This window comes from Alexandromys fortis, unplaced genomic scaffold, assembly GCF_014885135.2.
Source record: "Alexandromys fortis isolate MF-2015 unplaced genomic scaffold, M_Fortis_MF-2015_v1.1 scaffold_69, whole genome shotgun sequence".
Lineage (NCBI taxonomy): Eukaryota > Metazoa > Chordata > Mammalia > Rodentia > Cricetidae > Alexandromys > Alexandromys fortis.
The window spans coordinates 9,037,094-9,062,839 of record NW_026067951.1 but is presented as its reverse complement, the minus strand read 5'-3'; the positions used below and the strand labels follow the sequence as shown (position 1 = coordinate 9,062,839).

General features: G+C 42.2%; 3 protein-coding genes across 3 annotated transcripts in view; 1 reads left to right on the top strand and 2 right to left on the bottom strand.

Moving 5' to 3' along the window:
* The window catches only part of LOC126506800 (aldo-keto reductase family 1 member C15-like), a 100,502-nt gene extending 89,794 nt beyond the window's left edge, over positions 1-10,708 (bottom strand). The window contains exon 1 of the mRNA XM_050150631.1: positions 10,539-10,708. The gene's annotated coding sequence lies outside the window, so the exon portion shown is untranslated. The remainder of the gene's footprint in view (positions 1-10,538) is intronic.
* On the top strand, positions 5,983-6,474 carry Ucn3 (urocortin 3). The gene has a single exon (XM_050150633.1). The coding sequence runs from the start codon at positions 5,983-5,985 to the stop codon at positions 6,472-6,474; it is 492 nt and encodes a 163-aa protein (XP_050006590.1).
* Positions 10,709-15,656: 4,948 nt separating the features above from the next.
* Positions 15,657-25,362, bottom strand: Tubal3 (tubulin alpha like 3). Its single transcript, XM_050150629.1, has 4 exons — positions 25,307-25,362; positions 20,256-20,499; positions 18,201-18,353; positions 15,657-16,597 (listed from the first exon to the last, which is right to left on the bottom strand). The coding sequence occupies exons 1-4, from the start codon at positions 25,307-25,309 to the stop codon at positions 15,657-15,659; spliced, it is 1,341 nt and encodes a 446-aa protein (XP_050006586.1). The 5' UTR covers positions 25,310-25,362.
* Between the last annotated feature and the right edge of the window lie 384 nt (positions 25,363-25,746).

The following is a 25,746-nucleotide window of genomic DNA, read 5'->3' as shown; positions in this document are numbered from 1 at the left end:
CAACATAAAAGGTGAAGAATTCTCCCAGGCTGGAATCATTTCCATCTTGCAAGGCTGGGACTATGAGGGGGTTGGGATTGGGGTGCAGTAGCTGAGTGACTAGCACCTGTGAGAGCAAAAGAGCAAGGACGCATAGAGAGGAATGTTTCGTGTCTACCTTTTATGTTCGGGTTTCCTGAGAATTCCATTTGCCTTATCCTTTTCTAAACACAGCTGCGTAAATGGGGTGGGGGCTCTTCTAGGAATGGAATAATTAAGATATACCCATTGCTGGTTTATAACATGACAAATGTATCCTCTGTCTTTGGGGGAAGAGAAGAGCCTGCCATCCATAAGACTCACTTTTCATGTTCAGGGGAATCGCTTAGGTCTGGATCTAGGTTGGAGGGGCTTCCATACAAACATTCCAAAAGTAAAATATTTCAAAAAGTGTCATCCTATATCTGAAATGTTGAGTGTTCCCTAAGTCCTGCAGCATAGATTCACAAAAAGGTTTTAGCTGGCTCATTTCTTCGTTGAGTTTCTTATCTGTGTTTGCAGACACTCTGGGCCTCAGAGGTCCAGCTCTGTCTTTATTGCTACACTTGGGAAGCTGTGGAATCCACGATTTCTCTGTCCTGTGCTTTTTCCTCGGTCTGGCCAGGTCCTTCACTGTCTCATGTTTAAGCTTGATTCTGTTACAGGTGTCTAAAGTGATTGTATCTCTTTAAAGGTCCCATGGGGTAGCCCTGCTTAAATAACCCCAAGGAGCTTTAGCCATTTGAAGATTAAAAAAAAATCAGTGCACAAATTTACCCCGTAAATCTAACTGACTGGGGCTTGATGTTTCCATAGGGAGGAACAGGGGCATCTTGAAACTTGATGTTGCTTCAGTTGAGGTAAATGGTCCTGAAGAAGTTAACAGGAGAACTTTGTTCAAGAACTATGCATTACCTAGAGAACATGGGCACCTTTTTTGTAGTTTTGCTTTATTTTGATTGGTTATTTGTTTCAGCTTTTCAAAGCAGAGTCACACGTAGTCTTGGGTTGCCTGCTACCCCCTATGTAGCCAAGTATGGCCTTGAACTCTGAACTCCCCATCTCTACCTCCCAGGACTGAGATTAGAGCCATGTGCCACTATCTATACCTGACAAGAAGCATTTATCCTTTGATTCTATAAGCCTCAGGAAAATGTAAATGAAGCATTATAAGAAAATCCCTGAAGAGAAATGTGACTCTGTCTCCCAACTGCTAACCATAATGTTAATGGTGAAAATACCCAGAATGGTCAAGAAGCCTTATATTTCAGATAATGCAGGGCTAGAGCTAGGCTTCTCTGTAATGCACAATGTTCAGGATAATTGTCTTTGTAACAGCTTTCCATCAGTGCCAAGGCTGGTGTTTCTTTGTCAACCAAAACACCCACATTCTCATCCACACACACTAGGACCTGGGGTCTGCAAATGAAGTCCCGGACAGGATATTTGCTTGCAGACACATCTTAGGTTTCATTCAGACATCCTTGGCCTCCTAGCCATGATTTTCTTCTCTGATAGAAACACAGGATTTAAAGAATAAGAAAATAACATACTTTAGAAAATTGCTCGCTCGCTCTCTCTCACTCTGTGTGTGTGTGTATCTATCTGTCTGTCTGTCTCTCTTTCCTCTCTCTCTCTCTCTCTCTCTCTCTCTCTCTCTCTCTCTCTCTCTCTCACACACACACACGATTTAAATAGATAAACAGAGGTCTCACCTCTCAGTCCCAGGGTCAATTACACGTGTAATTGAGATGAGAAGGACACAAATCCATAACAGGGATTCCATGGAGGCCAGGCCATAGCAAGAAAAACTTTAAAGTTTCTCCTGGGAAAACTGTAGACAGTAATCTGGAAAAACTGTAGATGGTAATTTTGGCAGAACTTTCTCATGTAAACATACATGCATGACTTCAGAATAAGAACAACAAACCGCTGTGCCTCATCAAGTAGTTTTTCCTCAGTAATACATAATAGCATATATATGCACAGAGAAAATACATCAAAAAAGAGACTTGAAAACAAGTTGTTCTGCCTTAGGGGAAATTAATTTCGCTAAGTGCCTGAATGCTAATCTGTATGTCAGTTTATATAACAAATATTTATTGAGGATATGACTTAATATAAGGCTCTATTGACTCTATCAGCAGCTACCAAGGATCTCAAGAGACCCAAGGAAGCACAGGGACAAAAAAAAATCTCTGCATCACAAAAAAGCTGACACACCACAGAAGAACTAGACATGCCAAAGAAATACAGAGTTCAAAGTGGTTCCATCAAAGGTGCTGGTTTGTAAATTCAGGGTTCAGTTCACACTGAAGGAGCAGCCAGTATTGGTGGATTCGGTCTCACGATGGACTTAGACACAAAATACATTGAGTTTTCAACAATATTTATGATTCTTGTATAAAAATCTAAGGTGGTCCCTGCCACTATGCTGCAGCAGTTTTAGGCAGATGAGGAGGAGCCTCACGATGTAGGAAGGACTGGGACTGTGTCAAGGCTGTGTGTGCCTACTATCCCCTCGACAGCATACACTCACTCAAGAGTCTAACCGACTCTAAACTGAGTGGGTCGCCTCACCTTCCACGTCCTCTGTGGAGGAGGACCTCTTGCTTTCAAGAGTGAAAGAAGAAAGAAATCAGGACAAAGAGACCCTCAGACTCAGCCCTCTGACATCACAGGTGAAACCGGGGTTCTTGGGCACTTGGGCAAGAGTTCATTTGCAGTCTCTGGAAGGAACCAGTGAACAAAGCAACGGAACAGATGGGAGTTTCTCTATCACTTTCCCACCAGCATTAATACTTTCTGAACTGTTGTCTGTTGTTTTGCTTTTTTAAATTCTTTCAGGATTAAAATGTCACTCAAAATTGTTCCTAACTTTTAAGATGTCTTCAAAGCCTCAGACAACAAACACTCACTAACTCTCCACAGGACTAGCTGGATCCTCAGGACACGGTCAAGCCAAAGTTCTGGCTATTGAACACAGTGTGTCTTTGTTCACAGAGAATAATGATACAGCTCTGTAAAATATTTCCCCAGGAACTCCAGCAAGCTTGTTGCTGTTGTTGTTGCTGCTGTTGTTGTTTGAATCAAGCTCTTGGTAGGTAGGTGGTCCAGGCTAGCCTCAAATTCACAAGCTTCCAGCTTTAGCCACTTCTGTGCCGCACAAGTGTATGGCACCACCACACCTAGCTCTAGAAATTCTAACAATCACAAAGAGGAGTTGAAACGAATAGAACAGAGATGAGCCCACAGCATCAGCATCACCTGCAGGTGCAAGTTCTCGGTCTCAGAACCCAGGTCCATGGTGTGTGATGAAATGATCCTTCCATGGACTTTTGGAGCACTCTAACTTGAAGCAATGTACTTCCTTGAATTAAGTGTAAGGCAAACCAAGCCTGCATAGACTGTGGTAGAACGAGCATTATGCAGACAAAAACTATAAGCCAGAGATGGATTGCAACAAATATATTAGTCTGGAAGATCAAATTATTGACTCTGAATATCTGGCATGCTCTTGTTGCTTAAAACACATGACTGAAAGTCTGTGTACAGACTACACCTCTGTCTTATTAGATGCAGAGATTACTTACATGTGAACAGGATGAAGCAACCTAGTGAGTATGTGGTTAGAGCATACATTTTCACACACTGGTATTTTGACTTTAATTCATCCCTTAACTTTTGTGGGATAGTTATTGTCACCCATTTGTCTGATGAGGAAATTGAATTTCACAGAGGCTAAGGAATCTGCCCAAGGCCTTCAGGTAAAGGACCGTATGGCATCTGAGCCCATTTCTGTTTAATTCCAAATGTGTGCTTGTCACTATAGCTTGTGACATGCTTATATCCGGTCTGTGTATAGACCTGGAATATTTAAAGCCAAGTTCATATATTTTGTCATGAAATATTTTTTAAAAAATGATAAAACGCTTGAGATGTTAAAAAGGGGAACAAACAAATAAGTTACTTTAAAATAAAAGGAAGGTGGCAGCTACAATGTACTCCTAGGAAGGAGCAACTTTTACAGAAAACTGCAGTGAGTGCAGGATGTATGTGCATATGTGTGTACACATGCATGTGTGTGCAGGTATATATGCATGTGGATGAATGTACCTGTATGCATTATATAGATTCATCTGTGTTAATGTGTGTCTGTGTGGGTTTGTGTGTGTGTGTGATGAATATGTGTGGAACTTTCAGGTTTCTTCCGAGAACTGAACTTGGGCAAATGCAGTCTGAGTTGGGGAGTAGGGAATGGCTTGGACATAGTATCCCAGTACTTGGGAGTATGCAACAGGAGTCTGGGCCTAGCATGGGCTACATTCTGAGTTATAGACCATCCTAAGCTAAAGAGTAAGACTCAGTTTTACAGCCTAAAGAAGTTCGGGGTGGCCTTGGGTCCATTCCTACTCATCATCTGGGAAGCTGCACAGCCAAGGTCCCATTGGTCATTAAGGTGATTTAGAGTTCAGGCCTCTGATTACATGTTTCCTGCCACTGTGCACCATGACTGCAGCTGAGACACTGTGCACCATAACAATGGCAGCTGAGACACTGTGCACCATGACTGCAGCTGAGACACTGTGCCCCATAACAATGGCAGCTGAGACACTGTGCACCATGACAATGGCAGCTGAGACACTGTGCACCATGACAATGGCAGCTGAGACACTGTGCACCATGACAATGGCAGCTGAGACACTGTGCACCATGACTGCAGCTGAGACACTGTGCACCATGACTGCAGCTAACGAAACGGCCTTCCTCACTGCTGAGTGTTCAGCAGGATCCTGGTGTTTGTTCATTTACAGAATATTTCTCGAATTTTCCATTGCTGCCACTAGAAAATAATGACCCAAGTTTCATAGTTCGCCCAAAATAAGTTCAGGAGCACGCCCAGATGAAAGCAGTTGAAACCTGCACTCCGGGGACAGTGTGTTCTGACGACAGGTCGAGAACACACATGCTGGTTATCAGCATGTCAAGGGTGCAAAATGGCCATGGTTACTCTATGAGGTGTTTAGACAAACCCCAGCCATTGAGTGAACCCCAGCCATTTCCATTTTTCTTACGAATGATGGGGGGCCTATAATGCAGCTAATTAAGCCCATGTCTTTATTTCTGGTGGGGGGAGAGAATATACATCCACAGACCAGGCAAAGGGGGACAGGGTGGAAATGGGATCGGCTCTTGGACGCAGGGCACAGCTTCTGCCCACTTTACCATTATTGTAGAGACCGAGCACATATGACAAATTCTGAAGACCAGGAAGGCGGGCCACACACTTACTTAGTACATCAGCTATTTACTTTTTGGCCCAGTAGCAAAGCTGAATTAAACAAGATAGAAATACCATACTGGCAAATTCTCAGATTGTAGAGACCATTAGAAGTAACAGCGGATGAACTGTTCTGCATTGCTGTGAGAAAATTTCTGACGTGAACAACCTAAGGGAAAAAAAGGTTTATTTTGGCTCACAGTCCCAGATGTCAGCCCATCATGACAGGGCAGACTACAGAGGTTTCCATCACGATGGAGAGGATTCAGTTAGGAAGCAGGAAACAACCAGGCATAATATACTTCCTAGGAACACCCCTGTTCCCCGGTGACCTACTTTCTCCTCCTTCTGAGTTTCCAGAACTTTCCAGAAAAGCAGCTCAACCATGAGACCAAGCCTTCAGATCCACAAGCCTCCAGACACAGTACACATCCAGATGAATCAGAAGACTGTGCTAAAACACAGACAGTTATGATTCCCCAGTTCTAGGGCAGGACCTGAGAATGGTTTGCAGTTGTAACAAATTTCCAGGTGATGCTGATGCTGCTGGTCTGGGGACCACCTTCGAAAAAGCCTCTCAGAAGAACATTCAAAATGATCTATTGGCCATTACTGCATGTCCTTCTCAGACCTAAATCCCTCTCACACCTATTTCCATGTCCTTTTTTCTGCTGCAGGGAGCGATGCTGATGCCCACTTACTTCCTGCTGCTCCTCCTGCTGCTCCTGGGGTCCCCAGGGACAAGCCTCTCCCGCAAGTTCTACAACACTGGACCAGTCTTCAGCTGCCTCAACATGGCCCTGTCTGAGGTCAAGAAGAGCAAGCTGGAGGATGTGCCCTTGCTGAGCAAGAACAGCTTCCACCACCTGCCCCCACAAGACTCTTTGGGAGAAGAAGAGGAGGAACAAAAGCATGGCAAGAGCAAAAGAACTTTCTCCGGCCCAGCGGGTGGGAGTGGAACTGGAAGCCTCCGGTACAGATACCAGTCTCAAGCACAGCACAAGGGGAAGCTGTACCAGGACAAGGTCAAAAGTGACCGGGGCACCAAGTTCACTCTGTCCCTCGATGTTCCCACTAACATCATGAATATCCTCTTCAACATTGACAAGGCCAAGAATTTGCGAGCCAAGGCAGCTGCCAATGCCCAGCTGATGGCACAGATTGGGAAGAAGTAAAGCAGAGGCCGGGGCAGGAGGGCAACACTTCGAGACAGGAGCCCCAGAGTAGAGGGTGAGGGAAACTGAGGACATGCCCTTGACTCTCAAAGGACTGCTGTGCCCCTCTGATCCTCTCTTCCCTCCAGCCTATTTTCCCCTCTCCTCTGTACATATCCACTTCAGCACAGTATTGTTCAGCCTGTGCAGATGACGGAGGTTAGCGTCTCTCCCTGTGTCCCGTGTCTGCTTTCTGCTTCCCTGTGGCAACAGGCTAAATTCACACAGAGCCCCTCCTCTCCAAGCTCCTCCCTGTTATCCACACATCTAAGGAGAGACTATTGAGGCTCCCTCCCTGTTCCACTCCTGCCCCAGCAGAGACAAAGAGAGGCACAGCTTACCCTCTTGCCCCCAAATATGTCAACTCTGTCCCCAATCTGGATTAAAGCCAGTGGCTTCCTGAACGTCTGTTTGTCTCTGCTTTTCTTCTTTCAAACTAATCCTAGGACAGGAACTGCTAATGAGGGAGGTTGCTGAGGAGTCAATTCTCCATCCTTCCCAGGAACCGCGTCTGCTAAAGAGTAAAGAAAGGCTCAAGAGTCGGTCAACATGTGTGGTTCCATCTCAAGCCACCGCTGCAAGCCGGCTCCACAAAAGTGGCAAAATTTAGGATTTGTTTCAGAATGGGCACTGGGCTGTGGATGAGCAGGAGGCCATAACATTCCGAATTCTCCCATAGCTCAGTCAAGTATGGGGTCACTAATTTCTTGTTGGGCTTTATGTGTATGTGTGCCGTATGCATGCGTATGTGTAAGCACGTTAGCATTGAGGGTCACCTGTATCTTGGTGGGTGTACCTGCATGTGAGTATGCATGGTGAAGGTAAAGGTTGATGTACTTGTCTTTCTGGATAACTCCCCACCTTACATACTGAGGCAGGATCTCTCACTTGAACCCTGAGCTCAGATAGCCTAGTTATCCAGCACGCTCTGGGGATCCTGTCTCCATGTTCCAGAATCTAGGATTATGGAAACGCCGTCATGCCTGCCCTGCATGTATATAGACACTAGGTATCTAAACTCTTGTCCTTCAGCTTGCATGGTGTCTTAGTTATTTTCTATTACCATGATAAGACACTATGACCATGACAACTTATGAAAGAAAGCGTTTATTTGGTGCTTACAGTTTTAGAGGGAAAGAGTTCATAGTGGGGAATATGGCGGCAGGCAGATGGCAGGCGGGCACTGAAACAGTAGCCAAGAGCACACATCTTGAGACGGGATCATCCAGGAAGCAGAGAGGGAGAATAGCAAATTGTGTTTTGAAACCTGAAAGCTCGTTCCCAGTGACACACTTTTCCCAATAAGGCCACACCTCCTAATCCTTCCCAAACAATTCCACTAACTGGGGACCAAGTGTTCAGATATATAAGCTGTTCTAATTCCACCCACCATACATGGCAAGTCCTTTACCCACTGAGCCATCTTCCTGACTCCTTGCTTGAACCCTCCCTGGACCCACATACCTGCCCAGTACTGTGTAGGACACTGTGGCAGATCCTGACATTTCTGTGATGCAAGTGGAGGTTTCTGCTGTCTGAAAGTCAATAAGCTAAGTAAATAAACAGAAGCAAAAGCGGACAATGAGGACTGCTGAGACGTCAAGAACAATGGCACTGGGTTTTGATCCTACTGCACGTACTGGCTTTGTGGGAGCCTAGGCTGTTTGGATGCTCACCTTACTAGACCTGGAAGGAGGTGGGAGGTCCTTGGACTCCCCACAGGGCAGGGAACCGGGTCTGCTCTTTAGGCTGATGAGAGGAGAGAGGGGGAGTTGATTGGGGGAGGGATATGGGAGGCGGTGGCGGGGAAGAGACAGAAATCTAAATAAATAAATAAATAAGAAGCAAATTTGGAAAGAAGCCAGTGTTACCACAATACTACAAATGGTGAACTTGAGAATGAGAGCAGTTGTACGTACATATACAATGATTTATATGAAGAATTCAAAGCTGAGAATATTTAATATGAACAAAATTTTCCTAAAACTGGACCACATAAAAAGAAACCTCTGGCCAGATTATCAGAAAAGAGACCATTGTCCTACAGATTTCCACACAGTGACAAATAATTAATATGTAAAATGAACTTCTAAATGAGAAAACATAACACCACACACACACACACACACACACAGAACATCAGCACCGCTACCAGAGGTAAAGTCAAAATATAAAAATGAAACTGGGGTTATAGTTCAGTGGTAGATGTTTGCCTAGTTATGTGCGAAGCCCTTGATTAAATGTCCAATGCATGCATAGAGAGAAGGACAAACACAGTTCAGTCCTGTGGAACCAGGGCTACAGGATCTCCACAACACAGGGCAGCAACAGGATGTCTAGGAAGAGTCCCAGTGAGAGCGTAGCATCGATGGTGCAGTAGAGACCAAGGGCCACAAACCAGACCAATGGTTCTTTTGGATAAATGCCTGAGTGTAAAAATATATACAGATAAAGGAGTTTACTGCATGACTCGCGGGGTCACACTGCAGCTTCCATGACGAGATTTCCCCTTCTTCCTTTCTTCATTCTTCTTCCCCCTTTTTCTCTTAAAATTTTATTTTGTTTTATTTTGGGGTGGGGCAGGAGATGAGTGGGATTGGGAGGCAGGATGTGAAAGACACAAAAATAATAAACAAACAAACAAATCAGCTTGGAAATGCAGCCGAGTGATTTAGAAATGGCCCGTTGTACTGTTTCTTTGGAGTCTTGGCACTCAAACAATTTTTATCAAATCTTTAGGCTCTCAAAGTTTTCTCACTCTAATTGTTGAGTTAAACTGTGAGTCTTTTTTCCCCTGTTGGCATTTTGAACTCCTGATCCCTAGATCTTCAATCGGTACACATATAATTACTTAAGATGAGGTTATACCGGGTAGCATAAGCCCTAATTCAGGATGACCAGTGTCCTATGAGAGGAGGAATTTTAGCCAAAGAGACACACAAGTAGAAAATATCATCTGAAGATTGAAGTTATGTCACAACCCAAGACATAATCACAAATTAGGAGGACAGTCTGGAGGAGAGCCTTCCTAAGAACTTAGGGAGCTCGGGCTCCTGACCCCTTGTCCCTGAAGTTTAGTTTCCAGAGCTGTGACACAATTAATCTCTCTTTCTTGAGCCACTCAGTTCATTAGGTGACTGGAACACTAGAAAAATTGTGTTATTTTAACTGTGGTGATCAAGGAGGAATTGCATGTGATCATCTTCTTTTATGAAAATCTTTCTGTGCAGATAATAATGCCTTCTCTGTACAAATTAGTAAACTGAATCTCAGAATAATCAAATGACAAAAAAGAGATAGAGACAGGAAGACGGACAGACACAGCGAGACCTACAGATAAAGTGATAGCAAATTTTGAAAAAGTTTGTCATTCATGTAAAAGGCACACAGCTCCCTGTTCAATACATAAAGAGCTACTTTAAAAAAAAAATAAGCTGATTAGGGACTGATCCAAAAGAAAAACAAGCAAGGACACGACAGGTCCCAGAAACACGCATACATATGCAAATGAGCTTTACCGCTACGAAAAAGTGTTCCGTTTCATAATAGTGACACTGTTTTAACTACCACACACAACTCCTCCTCTGTCATCCTGGCAAGGGTCTGTAAGCTTCACAACACGCTACATTGGCGATGCTAGCATTCACTATCCTCCGTTACTCACCATGTCCCTACAGCCAGAGAGAGACAATTTGGCAATACACAGTGACAGTATGAAGTTTTACATCCCTGGATTTAACAATCATCCTCTTGCAAGCAATTTGGAAAATTTAAACTTTAAATATTTTTCAATTTTAATCATCCTAACTCTTAGATCAATACTCCAAGCACAGAGAAACGAACTTTTTTTCTGAATATTACCTGTTTATGATCAAATCTTGGAAGTTCCTTGGTCACTAGTGTTCCTAAAACCGTGATAAGTATATATGAATATTATCTCAATGAAGGCGTAAGTCACGAACAAGGCCACACCAGTTTGGAGTTATGATTAATAGGGTGTTATTTATTTAAAGGGGAAAACTTACAGATCACCGTCTCAGACAACAGCCATCTGCACAACCAGGAAGGGAGTCTAGTCTCCGGCGGAGCAGGAAGTGAAGAGAGCGAGCAGAGGAAATAGCCGCTTTTTTAAAGGGAGAGAGGCCACGCCCCAATGGGCTGGTATCACAGCAGCTATTGGTTGGAGGGGCGGAAGGACCTCCCGCAACATCTCAATTCTTACACGTATATTCCAAGGTACATATAATTTTTCCCTTTTGAAGACAGAGATTGAAGACCAGAGAATGTCATCAGAGTGATAAGCAAGGTCTCCCATCTATGAAGTGGCAGACTCACATCCGTTTGCTCATGAACTTTCTCTTAATCAGTGTTGCAAGCATTAGAAGCACCAGCCAACCCCCCAAGTCATAGAGCTATCCTGAGACTCAAATGAGCTGCAAATGCAGAGGCATCAAAAAAAAACATGGGTACTGGGGCTTAGTAGTATGTCCCCAACATGATGATGACATGTGCAGATAGTTCATGAACTAGGAGGATTGCCCAAATCTGAAACTCATCATGGAGAGAAGATAAACAGGAAGATTCTTTTTTGGCGAGCTCCCATTCTAGAGTTCTGTCTGTCTGCACACTCAAACCCTGTCTTGAGATTAAATAATGCCTCTAAGCATGCTAGTCATAACGCCTTCGATACATGGGCAATAGAGTTGGCCATATCCAAAAAAAACCACCATCACTTTCTATCATGCCAAATTTTACTTTTGTGTTGTGTTACTTTGGAGAACAGGCATCAATCATTGTCTTAACATGAGTAAGTTGCCTAGTCCTCCTGCTTTCTCCCCAGTCAGAGGAGAGCAGGTGCACAGGTGAGGAATGGCCTTACCAGCTGCAAGAACATAGCAGTTCAACTCAATGGCAAGCTGCTATGGCTAAAGAGCTTTTTTTTTTTTTTTTTAACTCTAGCAGCCCTGGTGATAAGTAGGTGTCAAAGGGAACTTTGAGTGCACAAGAATTAAAACACTGCTCTTGGAACTTCCATGAGCTCTTGCCAGACCATAATTTGCCATTTCCCTAAGATGTATCATTAAAATTATTCTCCAAGACAGATGTGCATGAACAATTCAAATATCCAGTAAGGGAGCCCCACAGATTACCCAATGTCTGTGTCCTCTTAGAGACTGTGTCACTCTCTAATAATGGTCATGCACCCTCTTTGATTAATGGTTTGAAGGGGGTCACTGAGATTTGCTTCAATCAATGCAGAAAATGCACAGAGCTTTCAGGCCTCCCCTCTATAAGCATGCTTTGGTTGACCATGCTTTAGGGGAATATTAGATGACCATGTCTAGTTCAAAACCCTGCAACTGTGGCATAGACATGGAAGAAAGGGTTAAGGAGCACCCAATTGAATGCAATTCATTTATTAGGTATAACACACCTTTTAATTACATTTTATTTATTGTGTGCATGTGCACACACAAGCATGAGATCCCACCGCTCACAAGTGGACATCAGAGAGCAACTTACAAGAGTCATCTCTTTTTTCACTATGTAGTTCTAATGGATCGAACTCGGGTCACTCAGCAGCAAGCACCTTAACCAGCTGAGCCATCTCTCTGGCAGGATTATGTCATTATGTCATCATTTTTCAGGGTTGTCTTCCCCAGTAGCTTTGCTAAGTGATTAAGCTTTGAATAATTACTTATATGGCATTTGAGTGTTATGTCTCAAAGTTCTTGTGATAAAGAAGTTGTACATATTTGACTTTAAACTATAGTGTTCACAACATTTCAGAGTGGCTGACTTAGGAGAAAAAGCACATTAAGCCCTTTAGTTCCTATTTTAAATATGAACATTTTGTAAGCAACCTAAAGATTATAAGGTTAAATCACGATTTTTCTAGTTTACGAACATTCTTGGGACAGTTAAGGGTGCTCACCATATTTATAGTTTAAATCTTTAAATTTAAAAAGAGTTCCTAAGGGTTTGTGAGAAAGTTTGTCACACTACTACAGCCCTTGAAGGAAGTGGAAAATGTTAAATCCATAGCCAATCTCAAATATTTAACACCGTTTTTGAAATATAAAAATGGTACCAAAGGATGTATGTGGATACTATTTAAAAGCAAGTGTGTAAGTTTGCCTCACTTAAATGCTGGACATGTGTAGCAGTTGCTTGTACTCAGAAAATAAAACCCAGCACTTGGAAAATAAAGTCGGGGATTGCAGAGCAAGTTGACTACTACATTAGCTCAATCAGCAAGCTCTGTGTTTATCTAAGAGACCCTTATCTCAGTAAATAATGGGGAGAGTGGTTAAGGAAGACACATACAGTGTCTGTCCTCCACATGCTAGGGTACACATGGGAACGTCATTTACACACATGTGCTTTCCCACATGTAAGTGCACATATGCATATAAGCACACACTACACACATACACGTGAGAAAAGGTAAACCAGACTTATAAATAGTGGGATCCACAAGGTTTATTTTAAAACTTAAGAAACAGTGTTCATTTGAATATTGTTAAATTTTAAAACAAAATAAAATCTACAAATGTTCTTCTGGTGGGGAGGAAGGGAGGGAAAGAAGGAGAGAGAGAGAAAAAATGTATTTCACTAGTGCCCTCCAGTGGCTAAAGAGAAAAGCTAACCAGTACATTAAAGAAAAAACAATGTAACAAAACTGTAAACCACTGTGTAGTATATTCAAATGGAAGAACCATAAACTATTATTTAATATCATATATGAAAATGGAGAGAAATTCCATAGCATAGCTCAGCTCTCCCCAAATCCTGGGCGGGAGTGAATGGAGGCTCTAGATTGCTCTGGTTACTCAAAGAGGACACAAGGCAGTAGAATTTCACAGTTTCAGGGAATCTTAGAATTGTATTCTAAAGCATGAGTTATATCACCAGCCACAGACAAGTATATACTAGAAAATGGGGGGGGGCTGTCTTGGATGTAATTTATGAGAGCACTGTGACAGATAGGAGTGGAAATGTAGTTGATATGAACTGAGAAAGACTACCCTCCGTGTGCAGAAGTTTATACCTTATGTCGAAGAAATGGCAACTCATTAAATCCTGGGGCCAGGGAGCAAGATCATGCAAACTGTACTTCAGAATGCTCAATGATGGAGCAGTGGAAGAGGGGTTAGGAAGACAGGATGGAAGACAGGAAAGCTGTTAAAAGGAGGGGACTTCATGACTCCAAAAGAGGTAGACTCTGAAAAAAATTACAGAAGCAGAATCAACAGTAGCTGGTTCTATATAGAATATAAGAAATCAGGGAAGTTAGCAAAAAATAACAGTGTTGTTTAGAATCTGCATCAGTGGGAAGATAATGACACAAACAGACATAGAGACCACTAAAGGGAAAATATATTTCAGGTAAAGAGTACGTTTTTAGGAAGAAAGCATTTACGTTTACACAAAGCATCTAGAAAACAAAAAATTCAGTGTAAGACTTAACAGAGACATACATAGTGGACAATGAGGACTACTGAGACCTCACGAACAATGGCAATGGGTTTTTGATCCTACTGTACCTATTGATTTCGTGGGAGCCTAGGCAGTTTCGTGGATGCTCACCTTACTAGACCTGGATTGAGGTGTGTGGTCCTTGGACTTCCCACAGGGCAGGGAACCCTGATTGCTCTTTGGGCTGACGAGGGAGGGGGACTTTATTGGGGGAGGGGGAGGGAAAGGGGAGGCGGCGGTGGGGAAGAGACAGAAATCTTTAATAAATAAATAAATAAATAAATAAATAAATAAATAAATGACTTAACAGAGAAAAAAACTTAGAGAAAAGAATGTGGACAGTCACATTTCAAAACATGTGTTTGTGAAATAAACAAAAGAGGGCTGGAAATGTCTCCACTGGGGAAGACAGTGTGGAAGAGGAGTCTGATAGAACACGTAATTTTAAATAAGACATTTAAACCATCCCCTTTAAGGCTCAGGGAGCACCTAGGATGAGCAAGCAGGAAAACGTAGGAGCAGGAAGATAGGGAGAAGGGCTGCAGAATGCCAACCTCTAGGTGTGACACATGAATCGCAATTGATTTCCCTGCTATGATAGACTTTAACCCCTTAACCCACGAGCCAAAATAAACCCTACCTCTAAGTTGCTTTTGTGTCCTCATAGCAATACTAAGAGGAACCAATAAAGCCTTCTAAGGCTGGAGAGATGATTCGATGAATGAAGGGCTTGCTGAACAAGTGTGAGACACAGAATTCAGATCTCCAGTATCCACATAAATGCAAAGTGGGCATGATTGTTCACCTGTAATCCCAGTGCCTGATAGCAAATACGGGGTCAGACTAGCTCAACCAGTGAGCTCCCAGTTCATGAAGAGACAAATACAGTGGAGAGAAATTGAGAGAGACATGACAATAGCTTCTGGATGCTATATGAACTTGCCCACATATCCATACTTCTAGAAGACATACAAACACGCACACACACACACATATGAGCATACTACACACACATATACACATGCAAAACAAATACAACCGCCCATCCTGGACAGATCAAATAAAGAGGGGACACATAGTTTCTTACCTGCAGGATACTCACACCTAAATTCTAAAAATGCTCAACAGTATTCTCACTTGTTTGTTTGAAAATAAAACTAAGGAGTTAAAGCCCACACTTGGAGAAAGGAAAAGAAATATTCTGAAAACATTTGTGATTTAATTGATGTAGAATACATAAATAATAGAGAAATAACATTCATAATCTGTGTTGTTTTCCATCTTAGATACAGGAAAGGGAAAGCAGAAACATTAAGGTTCCATATTTGCTTCGTGTTTTGTTTTGTCTTTTAAAGCAAAGGGGCAAAGATTAAAGTCAGGCTTTTGCTGTGACATAAGAATTAGTAACAAAATAACTCTACCTAGAAGAGACTTAGTAGTTCAAATGACTGCAATCCTCAGAAGATTCTCAATTAGCAGAGCTGAATTCTACTGTGCACAAGAAAATAAGACTGTATTGTTGATATTGATATATTTAATTTAATGCACAATTTGGGACCTTGTTGATTGGATTTTTGTTTTCCTTTTATTCATTAAGTATATAATAGCTTGAAAACAAATAACAACATTTTAACTCAGTATCCATTTGCTTTGTCATCTTTACATCAAAAACTCAGTCCCACTTCCTCATAATCTTTCTCCAGAGCAGCCAGGTCTTCCCTGGCCTCTATAAACTCCCCTTGGTCCATGCCTTCCATGATGTACCAGTGCAGAAATGCCTTCTTGGCATACATGAGGTCAAATTTGTGGTCCAGGCGGGCCCAGGTTTCCACAATCGCTGTGGTATTGCTCAACATACACACAGCTCGCTGAACCCTGGCTAAATCCCCTCCTGGCATTGCCGTAGGCGGCTGCTGATTGATGCCCACCTTGAAACCAGTTGGACACCAATCAACAAACTGAACAGAGGTCCTTGACTTCATGGCTATAGTTGCTGCATTCACATCCTTAGGGACCACATCTCCTCTGTATAGTAGGCAGCAAGCCATGTACTTCCCAAGCCGAGGATCACACTTGACGAACTGGTTGGAGAACTCAAAGCAAGCAGCAGTGATGTCAGGCACAGAGAGCTGCTCATGGTAGGCTTTGTCAGCAGAGATGATGGGGGCAAAGGATGGGATGGGGAAATGTATTCTGGGATAAGGTACCAGGTTGGTCTGGAATTCGATTAAGTCCACATTCAGAGGCCCTTCAAAGCGGAGTGAAGCGGTAATGGAAGATAACACCTGAGCTATCAACCTATTGATACTAGCATAGGAAGGACGTTCAACACCAAGTTTGTGACGGCAGATGTCATAGAGAGCCTCGTTGTCCACCAAGAATGTGCAGTCTGAGTGTTCTATGGTAGAATGAGTGGTGAGGACGGCGTTGTAGGGTTCTACTACAGCGGTGGAGAGTCTAGGAGATGGGTAGACAGAGAACTCCAATTTTGTCTTCCTGTAATACTCTGCCGAGAGTTGCTCCATCAAGAGAGATGTAAATCCCGACCCTGTGCCTCCTCCAAAGCTTCGGTAAATCGAAATTGCCTGAAGTCCACTGCATTGTTCTGCCTGCGGAAAGAACAACAAGCAATGTGAAAATTCCACCAGATATGTGCAAACTAATGAACTAGATGGTGGTGGTAGAATATCAGTTCCTAGGAAGAGAAGATTGGGAAGCGAGGCTGATGAAATGGCTCCATCAGCAAAGGGCTTGTCTTACAAGCATGCAGGTCTGAGTCTGAGTCTCAGAAGCTGCATTGTAAAAAAGAAAAAAAAAACTGGTCATGGTGTCATCAGTCATCACCCCAGCACTGAAGAGGTGGAGGCAGACAGATCACCAGGGCTGGATGACTATCCATCATCTCCTGGCTGGCCAGTACCATGTCATACAAGACCCCATCTCAAACAAACAACAAAAAAGATGGAATCGAAGGCATGACAGGCAAGGGGGTCCTCCTGTCCCAACATGCACCTGTGTATACAAAGACACACAGGAATATACACCTCAAAAATGACTCAGAATGGCCTCTTTGGTCTTTATCAGCTACACGACAAACATGGCTACTTTGAAATATTCCTGAATGATCCTTCTGGCATTGGTGAAGGCTTTAGAGTTTCACTACTGCTTGAGCCATTCTAATCCCAAACTTCACAATGCTCCAAAATCCTCTTTTTTTTTTTTCATTTTTGGTACTTACATGATGCCACTAATGGGAATTCCATATCTGCGCTTAGAGCAGTGAGTGAGTAACAGTCAACATACAGGCACATTAAAAGTACCACATAAAATTGCCTGGAGCCTATGACTATATGGATTATTGGAAATTTAAATGAGTTTTACATTTGTCTTGCTTGATCCCCTAAAATTGTGTGTGTGTGTGTGTGTGTGTGTGTGTGTGTGTGTGTGTACAAATATACCAAAACCTGGAAAAAATACCCACCCAAGCAATTTTGGTCCCAGTTATTCAGCTAAGGGAGGCTCAGCCTATAGAAGCAATTGGCTGTCTTTCATTATTTTCCACAAATTTATCTACATGAGATCTGAAGGTTTTTGTCAATAATAAAGAAAAGAAAAAGAGCAAAATACTGAAGTAAAATAAAGTCCCGTCTACTGTAGACAAAGTACCTCTTAAGCTACACACTACGTCCAGGAAGATATGAAAGGTACTCTTACCAGTGGTTATACCAAACCACTTACTTTACAAAGGATCTGCAGCATCAAACCCTTACAGAACTATGAGAAAGAGCAGTAAGTATCCTTCACAGAAGGTCTGTCCCTTGTTGGAAAGTAATTCATTTTAGAGAACTTTGAAAGTCTCTGCTAACACACACATGCTCTCTCTTTCTCTCTCTCTCTCTCTCTCTCTCTTTCTCTCTCTCTCTCTCTCTCTCTCTCTCTCTCTCTCTCTCACACACACACACACACACACACACACACACACACACACACTGTAATAGGAGAAACAAGGGTAAAGAAGTGCCACCTGACAACTGTAAAGACCTCCTTTGTAACGGTGAAACCAAAGCCAACATCAGGACCCCTTACGTATCTCTGGAGGCCCAGAGTCAGAGAATTGGGGAGGGAAGATGGGAGCAAGCAAGGCTGTGACTGCTACCACAAGAACAGAAGTATCCAGCCTGACCCATTCATAGCTGGAGAGGGGCTACTTGCCAGCTTCCGGATCCTTTCTAACACAAGCTCGATGACATCTGAGCCCACGGAGTAGCGACCTCGTGCGTAGTTGTTCGCTGCATCTTCTTTTCCATTCACAAGCTGTTCCGGGTGGAAGAGTGAGTGGTACTTTCCCACACGGATATCATCTGCAGGGAGGGAAGTGTGGTCAGTGAGTAACTTCTGGCTTCTCTCGAACCCTGACAGGACGCTATGCTCTGATCCCTGTCCTTTTCCCGTGTTAAGGCAAAGGAACCGGATTTACTCTGCAGAAACGGCTTTTCTTAGTCTAGAAAAACAAAGAAGTCTTCTTGCTGGTGTTTTTGGTAAGGTACTATGTATTCCAAAAGCCCCTGAGCTGTCCGTCATCCAGCCTCTACATCCCAAGAGCTGAAATTACAGGTGTGCACGGCCATATCTGCTCTAATGTTGAGTTTAGGAAGTGATTACAGGATTCCTGCATGTTAGACAAGCACTATACCAACCGAGCTACATTCCCAATAATTTCTTAGTTTTTTTGTTCATAGTACCTAGCAGAGAAATACATAGCCTGTATATAAGGATCTTTAGCGTTACTCTTTTCACCCTATCCACTTAAATAAAACTTTTAATATTTGTACTATATTAACATTCATTGGCATCAACCTACTTTGTCACATAAATTTATTATGCATTCTAATGCCATTCTAATAAGGAAATCAACTCTAATCTAGTATAAACAGATCACATTTTTCTAGTAGGGCAGATATTTTCCAAAGATGGCCACAAAAGCACTTCCTATTACACATTGCTTCTAGAAGTCTGTTGTGCTTGCATTAAAAGGTGGAGGGGGGGTTCATATCCCTTCCCTGTGTCTTCATAACTTCCAGGACTGGGTAACAAACGCCATGAACATCTGCCTTGTACCCATGAGATACTTGGTCTTGGCACCTGACCACCATGCTATGATGAGGTCAAAGCTTCACAAAGACAGTTCACATGAAGAGGACTCAAAGCCCCAGCGGCATCCATGGCTCAGGACTCAGAACCCCAACTTGACAGATAGGTGAGTGGGCCACTATCCAAGTGAGTCCCCTGGCTCCCATCTGAATCTTTAAATCTGGAACGATGTGGAACAGTGAGCACTCGTATCTTCTGAGCCCCGCACAGATTATAGATTCATGAACAAAATAATGGCTACTACTGCCTTACACCACTGCATTTGAAGGAAGCTTATTATGTAGAAATAGATAACTAATATACATCAGATCTAAACCTACCCTCCTCTCTAAATTCTCTCTCAAGACAATGCCTCCTTTCTATGTCCAATATTTTTCTAGCTGCATGTTACAAGTTTTATGACAGGATATTGTGAAGTCTGCCATTGTTAATTATAAAATAACTTTTGGCTATCAAGATAGAAAATGGGTTTGTTACCAAATCTGGTTACTTGAGCTGGACTCCTGGGACCTTTCAAGTTGTTTTCTGACCTCCACACAAGAGATAGAGAGAGGGAGAGGAAGAAAGAGAGAGAGGGAGGGAGGGAGGGAGAGGGACAGAGGGAGAGAGAGAAGATTGATTCTAGAGAGAGAAAATGAAGAGAGGAAGAGGGAGAAGGAGAAAGAGAGAGAGAAATAAGTAGAATTTTAAAATAGCATTAGCTTCCCCCCATAATTTTAAGATTTATGTCATATCTTATTTCTATGGAATAATTTTCAAATACTCTACTCTTTTGCAGAAGATAATGACAAATTTTCAGGTTCTTTGCTGATAGCTTCTAGTTTTGCTCTCAGACCAGGGAAAGGATTCAGTGTTCTGCGGAAGTATGTGGGTGGATAAATTAAAAGCTTTACTTAGTTCATCTCTCTGGAAAGAGGGCTAATATCCATTTGGGTATGTTTGTCGTGGCATAGACGAGGTTGGAAAAGGTCTACACAATCCTATTCATATAGATGAGCACCATCTTGTAATCTCACCTGCTGCAGGAAGGTCATATCTCTACCATCACTCACCTGTCTAGTTTGTTTGAGCTGGGACTTGGTTAAAGCACTAGCAAGTCAAATTTAGATTACCTATCACAGTTGGTTCAAGGTCCATGAAAAGTGCTCTGGGCACATGCTTCCCGGCTCTTGTCTCATCAAAGAAAGTATCTAAAGATGCGCTCCTATGTTCCGTCCTAGCGTTTTCCAAATGATCGTGTTGACTGTCCAGAAGAAAGCCATCTGGCTGGATTCCATGTTCCAGGCAATACAGTTCCCAGCAAGCATCCCCGATCTGGACACCAGCTTGACCAATGTGAATGGAGAGACACTCCCTCTGGAATAGGCCATAGTGAGTTAGAATGGAGTAGGAGTTTAGATAACATGAACACTACTGATTACAACTAAAAAGGCCAAACTAGCTTAGAAATCATAAGGGAAGTTCACTGTAATCTAATGCAGAGATTCTCAACCCTCCTACTGCTGTGACCCTCTAATGCAATTCCTCATTTTGTAATAATCGCCCAGTCACAAATTTATTTTTGGTGTTACTTCATAACTGTAAGTTTGCTACTATTATGAATCATAATATAAATATCTGTGTTTTCTTATTGTCTTAGGTGACCCCTGTGAAAGGGTCATCAACCTCCAAGGGGGTTATGACCTACAGGTTCAGAAGCACTACTCTAAAGTGTTCTACAAAGGGGACCAGCTAGGTATCTCAGCAGGTGAAAAGCAATTGCCAGCCACATAATCCTGACAACCTGAATACAATCCCTAGAACACACATACAAGGGGAAGAAGATAACCATCTCCACAAAAGTGGTCCATGAATAACAAATTCCAAGGAGTAGATATGCTTCATGGAAAACGAAACCAAGGACTGAAATGGTGCCTAAACTTTGTCATGCTGGAGAGTCAGCTCAGTGAGTAAAATCGATTGCCTTGAAAGCCAGAGGATCCCTGGAACCCAGGTAAAGACAGAAGGAGAGAGGAGGCTACCCAAAGCTATACTTTGACCTCCACACATGGCTGGTGACATGCAAATTCTCATATATTCACATACGCATGCATACATGCAATCATGATAAACAAGACAAAAATGTCTTAGAAGACTTATAAAGTCCCTACTAGTGTGTGCTAGATGGAGAACTGAGTTAAGACTATATATGCATAGTCTTATATGACCGACACACAACTGTAATTAAAGGTAAAAAAATGTGGGTGTGGTAAATGGGTGTTTTTGTTTGTTTGTTTGTTTGTTTTATTGTTTTAATTGAGCTATACATTTTCCCACTCTCCTTCGTTACTCCCCTCTCCCCTTCCACCCTCACCCTTACCCTCCCAACTCCCAATTTACTCAGGAGATCTTGAGTAAATCTTCCTTCCTATGTGGCTCCATGTATATCTCTCTTAGGGTCCTCTTTGATGTCTAGGTTCTCTGGGGTTGTGAACTGTAGGCTGGTTAACCTTTGCTTTCTTCTAATATCCAGTTATGAGTGAGTACATATTATATTTGTCTTTGTGGGTCTGGGTTACCTCACTCAGTATGGCTTTTTATAGTTCTGCCCATTTGCCCGCAGTAAATGGATCTTTACATCAAACTAATTTACCCAGAAAAAAAGTTATTAGAAGAGAGTAAATTTTAAATCAACCAGCTTTTTCAAATAGTAAAACTCATTGCAGACAAATTAAATATGTTGTTTCTTCATTATTGAAATTTTGTTATTCGTATGTACTCACCAAAGGGAAGAATATTCTAAGGTTAAAACTATTAGAAATTTTCACTTATTTTCCAAAACAAGCACGTCATTGTGCATTAAAAACTGGAGGCCAATATTAAGATATTAAAATACTTAGTGTAAAAGAAAAAATAAGTGTTTTGTGAGATTCCTAGCTCAGTATAAATGGTGATGAGCTACAGAATGCATATGCTTAACTCTGACATGATTATAGTTTCATTTGTAATCAATTAAATCTAAAATTTTCCAATGTTTCTTTCTCTCTTTTTTTTTTGGTTGGTTTTTCACACTAGCCCACTAGAGAAAGAAAATATAAAGATTATTGTTGGCTGTATTTGAGGAAAAAATGAGGAAAAAATATGAGATGGAAAGATATAACTCTGAGTAATGAATCTATTTGTGTAAAATCTTGGTAGGACTATTACATATTTTGAATTAATAAATGAATGAATAGACATTTAGATATTTAGAGTGGACTTGTATAATCCATTTGTATTTAGTGAATTAAAAGACTTATTAATAATTGTAAAATAATATTGAACTCTTCAAAAATGAAGGCTTTTTATTTTCCATTAAAAAAAAACCTGGAGGCCAAAGAGGTGACTGGGTGGGTAAAGGTGCTTGTCTCCGGGCCTGAAGAGCAGAGTTTGGTCCCCAGATCCACATGGTGGAAAGAGAGAATCAGAACCAAGTCCTTTAAGTTGACATCTGACCCTGCACCAGTGCCCTGACCCCTTCACACACAATGAATAAAATAAATGTAATAATTTAAGGAAACCCCTATCATATGCATAATTTTATAAGGAATATTTTGTCAAATACTTTTTTACAAATACTTATTTTCTATCATTTTGTATGTCTAGATATATGGGAGTTCAGATCCCCAGAACCCACAGAAGTGCTGCATGGGTGAGGCAACTTGCCTATACTGCTAGCCTGGGAAGGTAGGGATAGAAGATCCATAAAGCCAGACATCGAGCAAAGGTAGCTGGATCTCTAAACTCTGGGTTTGATTGAAATAACCTGACTCCAAGAATAAAACGGAATAACAATTGAGGATGCTTCCTGACATCAACTTTGGGCCTCCATATGCAGGTACTTCCCCATACGCCCGTCCACATACACACAGAAAAAATAAACGAAATTCATGATTACACAAACTCTAGTTATTTCTGAATAATAGGAATTTTATTATGTAAATGTTACTTTTTTAATCTGCCCTCATCAGCATTCATTATTTTTTTTAAAGTAAACATCTTTTTAAGTAGTTGAGAGGCCTCACGCCTTAGGGGTTCTATTATTGCAACAAAACACCATGACCAAAAGCAAGTTGGAGAAAAAAGGGTTTATTAGGCTTACACTTAAGCATGGCTGTTCATCATTGAAGGAAGTCAGAACAGGAGCTCAAACAGGGTAGTATCCCAGAGGCAGGAGTTAATGCAGAGGCCATGGAGGAGAGCTGCTTACTGGCTTGCTCCTCATGGCGTGCTCAACCTACCTTATTACAGAACCTAGGACCACCAACTTAGGGATGGCATCACCTACCATGGGCTAGGCCCTCTCCCGTTGATCACTAAATGAGAAAATGCCTTATGGCTGGATCTCAAGGAGACACACAAAACCTCCAGTACACCATATTAACTACTTTTTAACAGAGAAAAGAAAAGGTTAAATTCTAGAAATCTACAGTACTATCTGATGTAAAGTTGCTACGTTCTGATTGCCAGTGGTCCTGTACCAAGTCTGCCCTGGCTTGCCCAGCCTTCTGCATTCTCAAGTCCTTCAAGGTGCTTGGCCTTGTAAGCTGGGTGGGGTAGCAACCACAAATGCACTGTCTCAAAGTCTGAACTCAGCTACAGACCTCAGACCTCCCACTAATTGCTGGCCAGGCCTGTGTGAACAAGAAGTCAGAGACGAGGTCAAGAGCTCTGACCTGCCACACCCCAGCAATCTGATCCGGACTTTGCCGTGCTCAGCAGCATCAAGCACTTGGACTTTGTCTCAATTGACCCGGCATACCATAGACTTCTTCACTTCATGAGAATTTCAGGCTTAATGCTTAGAACTTCATCTTCTTTAATTTGCACGACTATCAGTTTCTGGTGACAATGGCTGTTGACCTTAACTTCAACATCACTTGGAACAAACTAATAGCCCTACATCTCTAAGCATATGACAATCAAAGCAGTACCTTCCATTATGAGCAAGCTTCATAATCCTTATCTGCAAAGGACAATTCCATTCCTCTCCTTCCTTTTGGACTTTAAAAGCTATAAATATATTAACCAAACCAGACCTTTGTCCTCTACGTTTAAGACCGATTTAGAGAGGAAGGTTGTTTATTGTGTCTGTACCCGAAAGAAACTCTACAAAATTCACAGGCAAACAGCTCCCAGCGACTCCCTTCGCCAGCTGTCAGTGGCCACACTGGGAACTCTGTTGAGAGGCATACTCACTGACAGTAAATCACAGTAAAAACAATCACCAGCAGGAATAAATTGCCACCCTTCGCATGCTCAAACAACACAGTAAGTAGGACTACTCTTTCTCGACATAGCAGGCCTCTCAACACAGCACTGCTTGGCCTGACAAGCCCTGTTCTTGACTGTAGAAACATCCAACTCTACAAAATAGCCACATCTGGTGGTAGAGACCTTATTCTTCCCTTAGCCTCTGCCATCTTTCAACACTCTGTTAGAACATTAGCCGTAGTATTAAACAGTCTAAGATTGTAAACTACCCACTAAATGTCAGCATTGATAAGTCCCAGCACACTAATAAACGCTGTTCCAAAACTGATTTGAGTTACTGAGAAAGGATAATTTTCAATTAATCTTAATTTTAATGTGAAGAGAGTTGCAGATTCAAATGCAGTTCTAAGAAATGAGCAGAAGACCTCTCATACCCTTTACTCTTTTGCTCCCAGGGGAAATACCTTGCAGGACAACATCCCACCCTGAATGCTGACACTGATCCAGTCAAGGCACAGGACGTTCTAATGTAAGTATCTTTTGTGTTGGAAGCCTTGGTTCTTAAAGGTAAAAACAACTTAAGCAACCAGAATACAGGAAAGTCCACTGTGGAGAGACAAAGATGAAAAAGCAGTTTGAAAGGTTTCTTCCATTCAAGAATTCAAAATTCTAAGATACTGAAAACCACTGGGGTTTCCATAGTGGGGAAAATCCCTTAATTCTCTAAAGGCAGTCCTCTAAGGCAGCCCCAAGTAACTATGTTCCTTCTCACACAGAACTAAAGAAGCTAAAGACAATGCTGTGTCCTTTGATCTGCCACACACTTTTGATTTATTGAGGATTTAGGGTAGAGGAAAGTACCTAAATAGAATCTATGAAATCCACCACCATCCCAACTCAACACTGTCAATTGCATACTGTGCCCACTTACCATGGTGATCTGAAGGTGTCCCTACAGCCCTGTCGTGATGATTGAGGAGCAGTCATTTCTAGCCCAGCCTTATCACTGGGCCCGGAAATAACTCCACCTGAGGACTGGAAACATTCTTCTCTTAAAGCAACACACCCAATTTTTAATCTTTCAGTTCTCACATGACAACGTTGCCATAATGGGACTGAACAGGATGTGTTAAAGTTTATGCCAACGACAGCTTAGTCTACTACAGTAGTGACAGCTTACCTGCAACTCCTTCTAAACTAGATGTACGTTGACTATAATAAATCACTGTGTGTGTGCACATGTGTATTTGTGTGGGTGTGGATGTACATTCATGTGTATGTACACGTGTGGAGGCCAGAGGACAGCCTTGGGTGTTGGTCTTCAGGAGCCACCCACCTTGGTTGTGTTACAGGGACTCTCATAAAAGAAAA

Excerpts from the sequence above, each read along its gene's own strand:
- Ucn3 (XM_050150633.1), top strand. The coding sequence starts at position 5,983 with ATGCTGATGCCCACTTACTTCCTGCTGCTCCTCCTGCTGCTCCTGGGG.
- Tubal3 (XM_050150629.1), bottom strand. Across the intron at positions 18,354-20,255 it reads CCTTGAACCAACTGTGATAG|ATGATATCCGTGTGGGAAAG; the intron begins GTAATCTAAATT and ends CCCTCCCTGCAG. Across the intron at positions 16,598-18,200 it reads AAGGATCCGGAAGCTGGCAA|AACAATGCAGTGGACTTCAG; the intron begins GTAGCCCCTCTC and ends TTCCGCAGGCAG.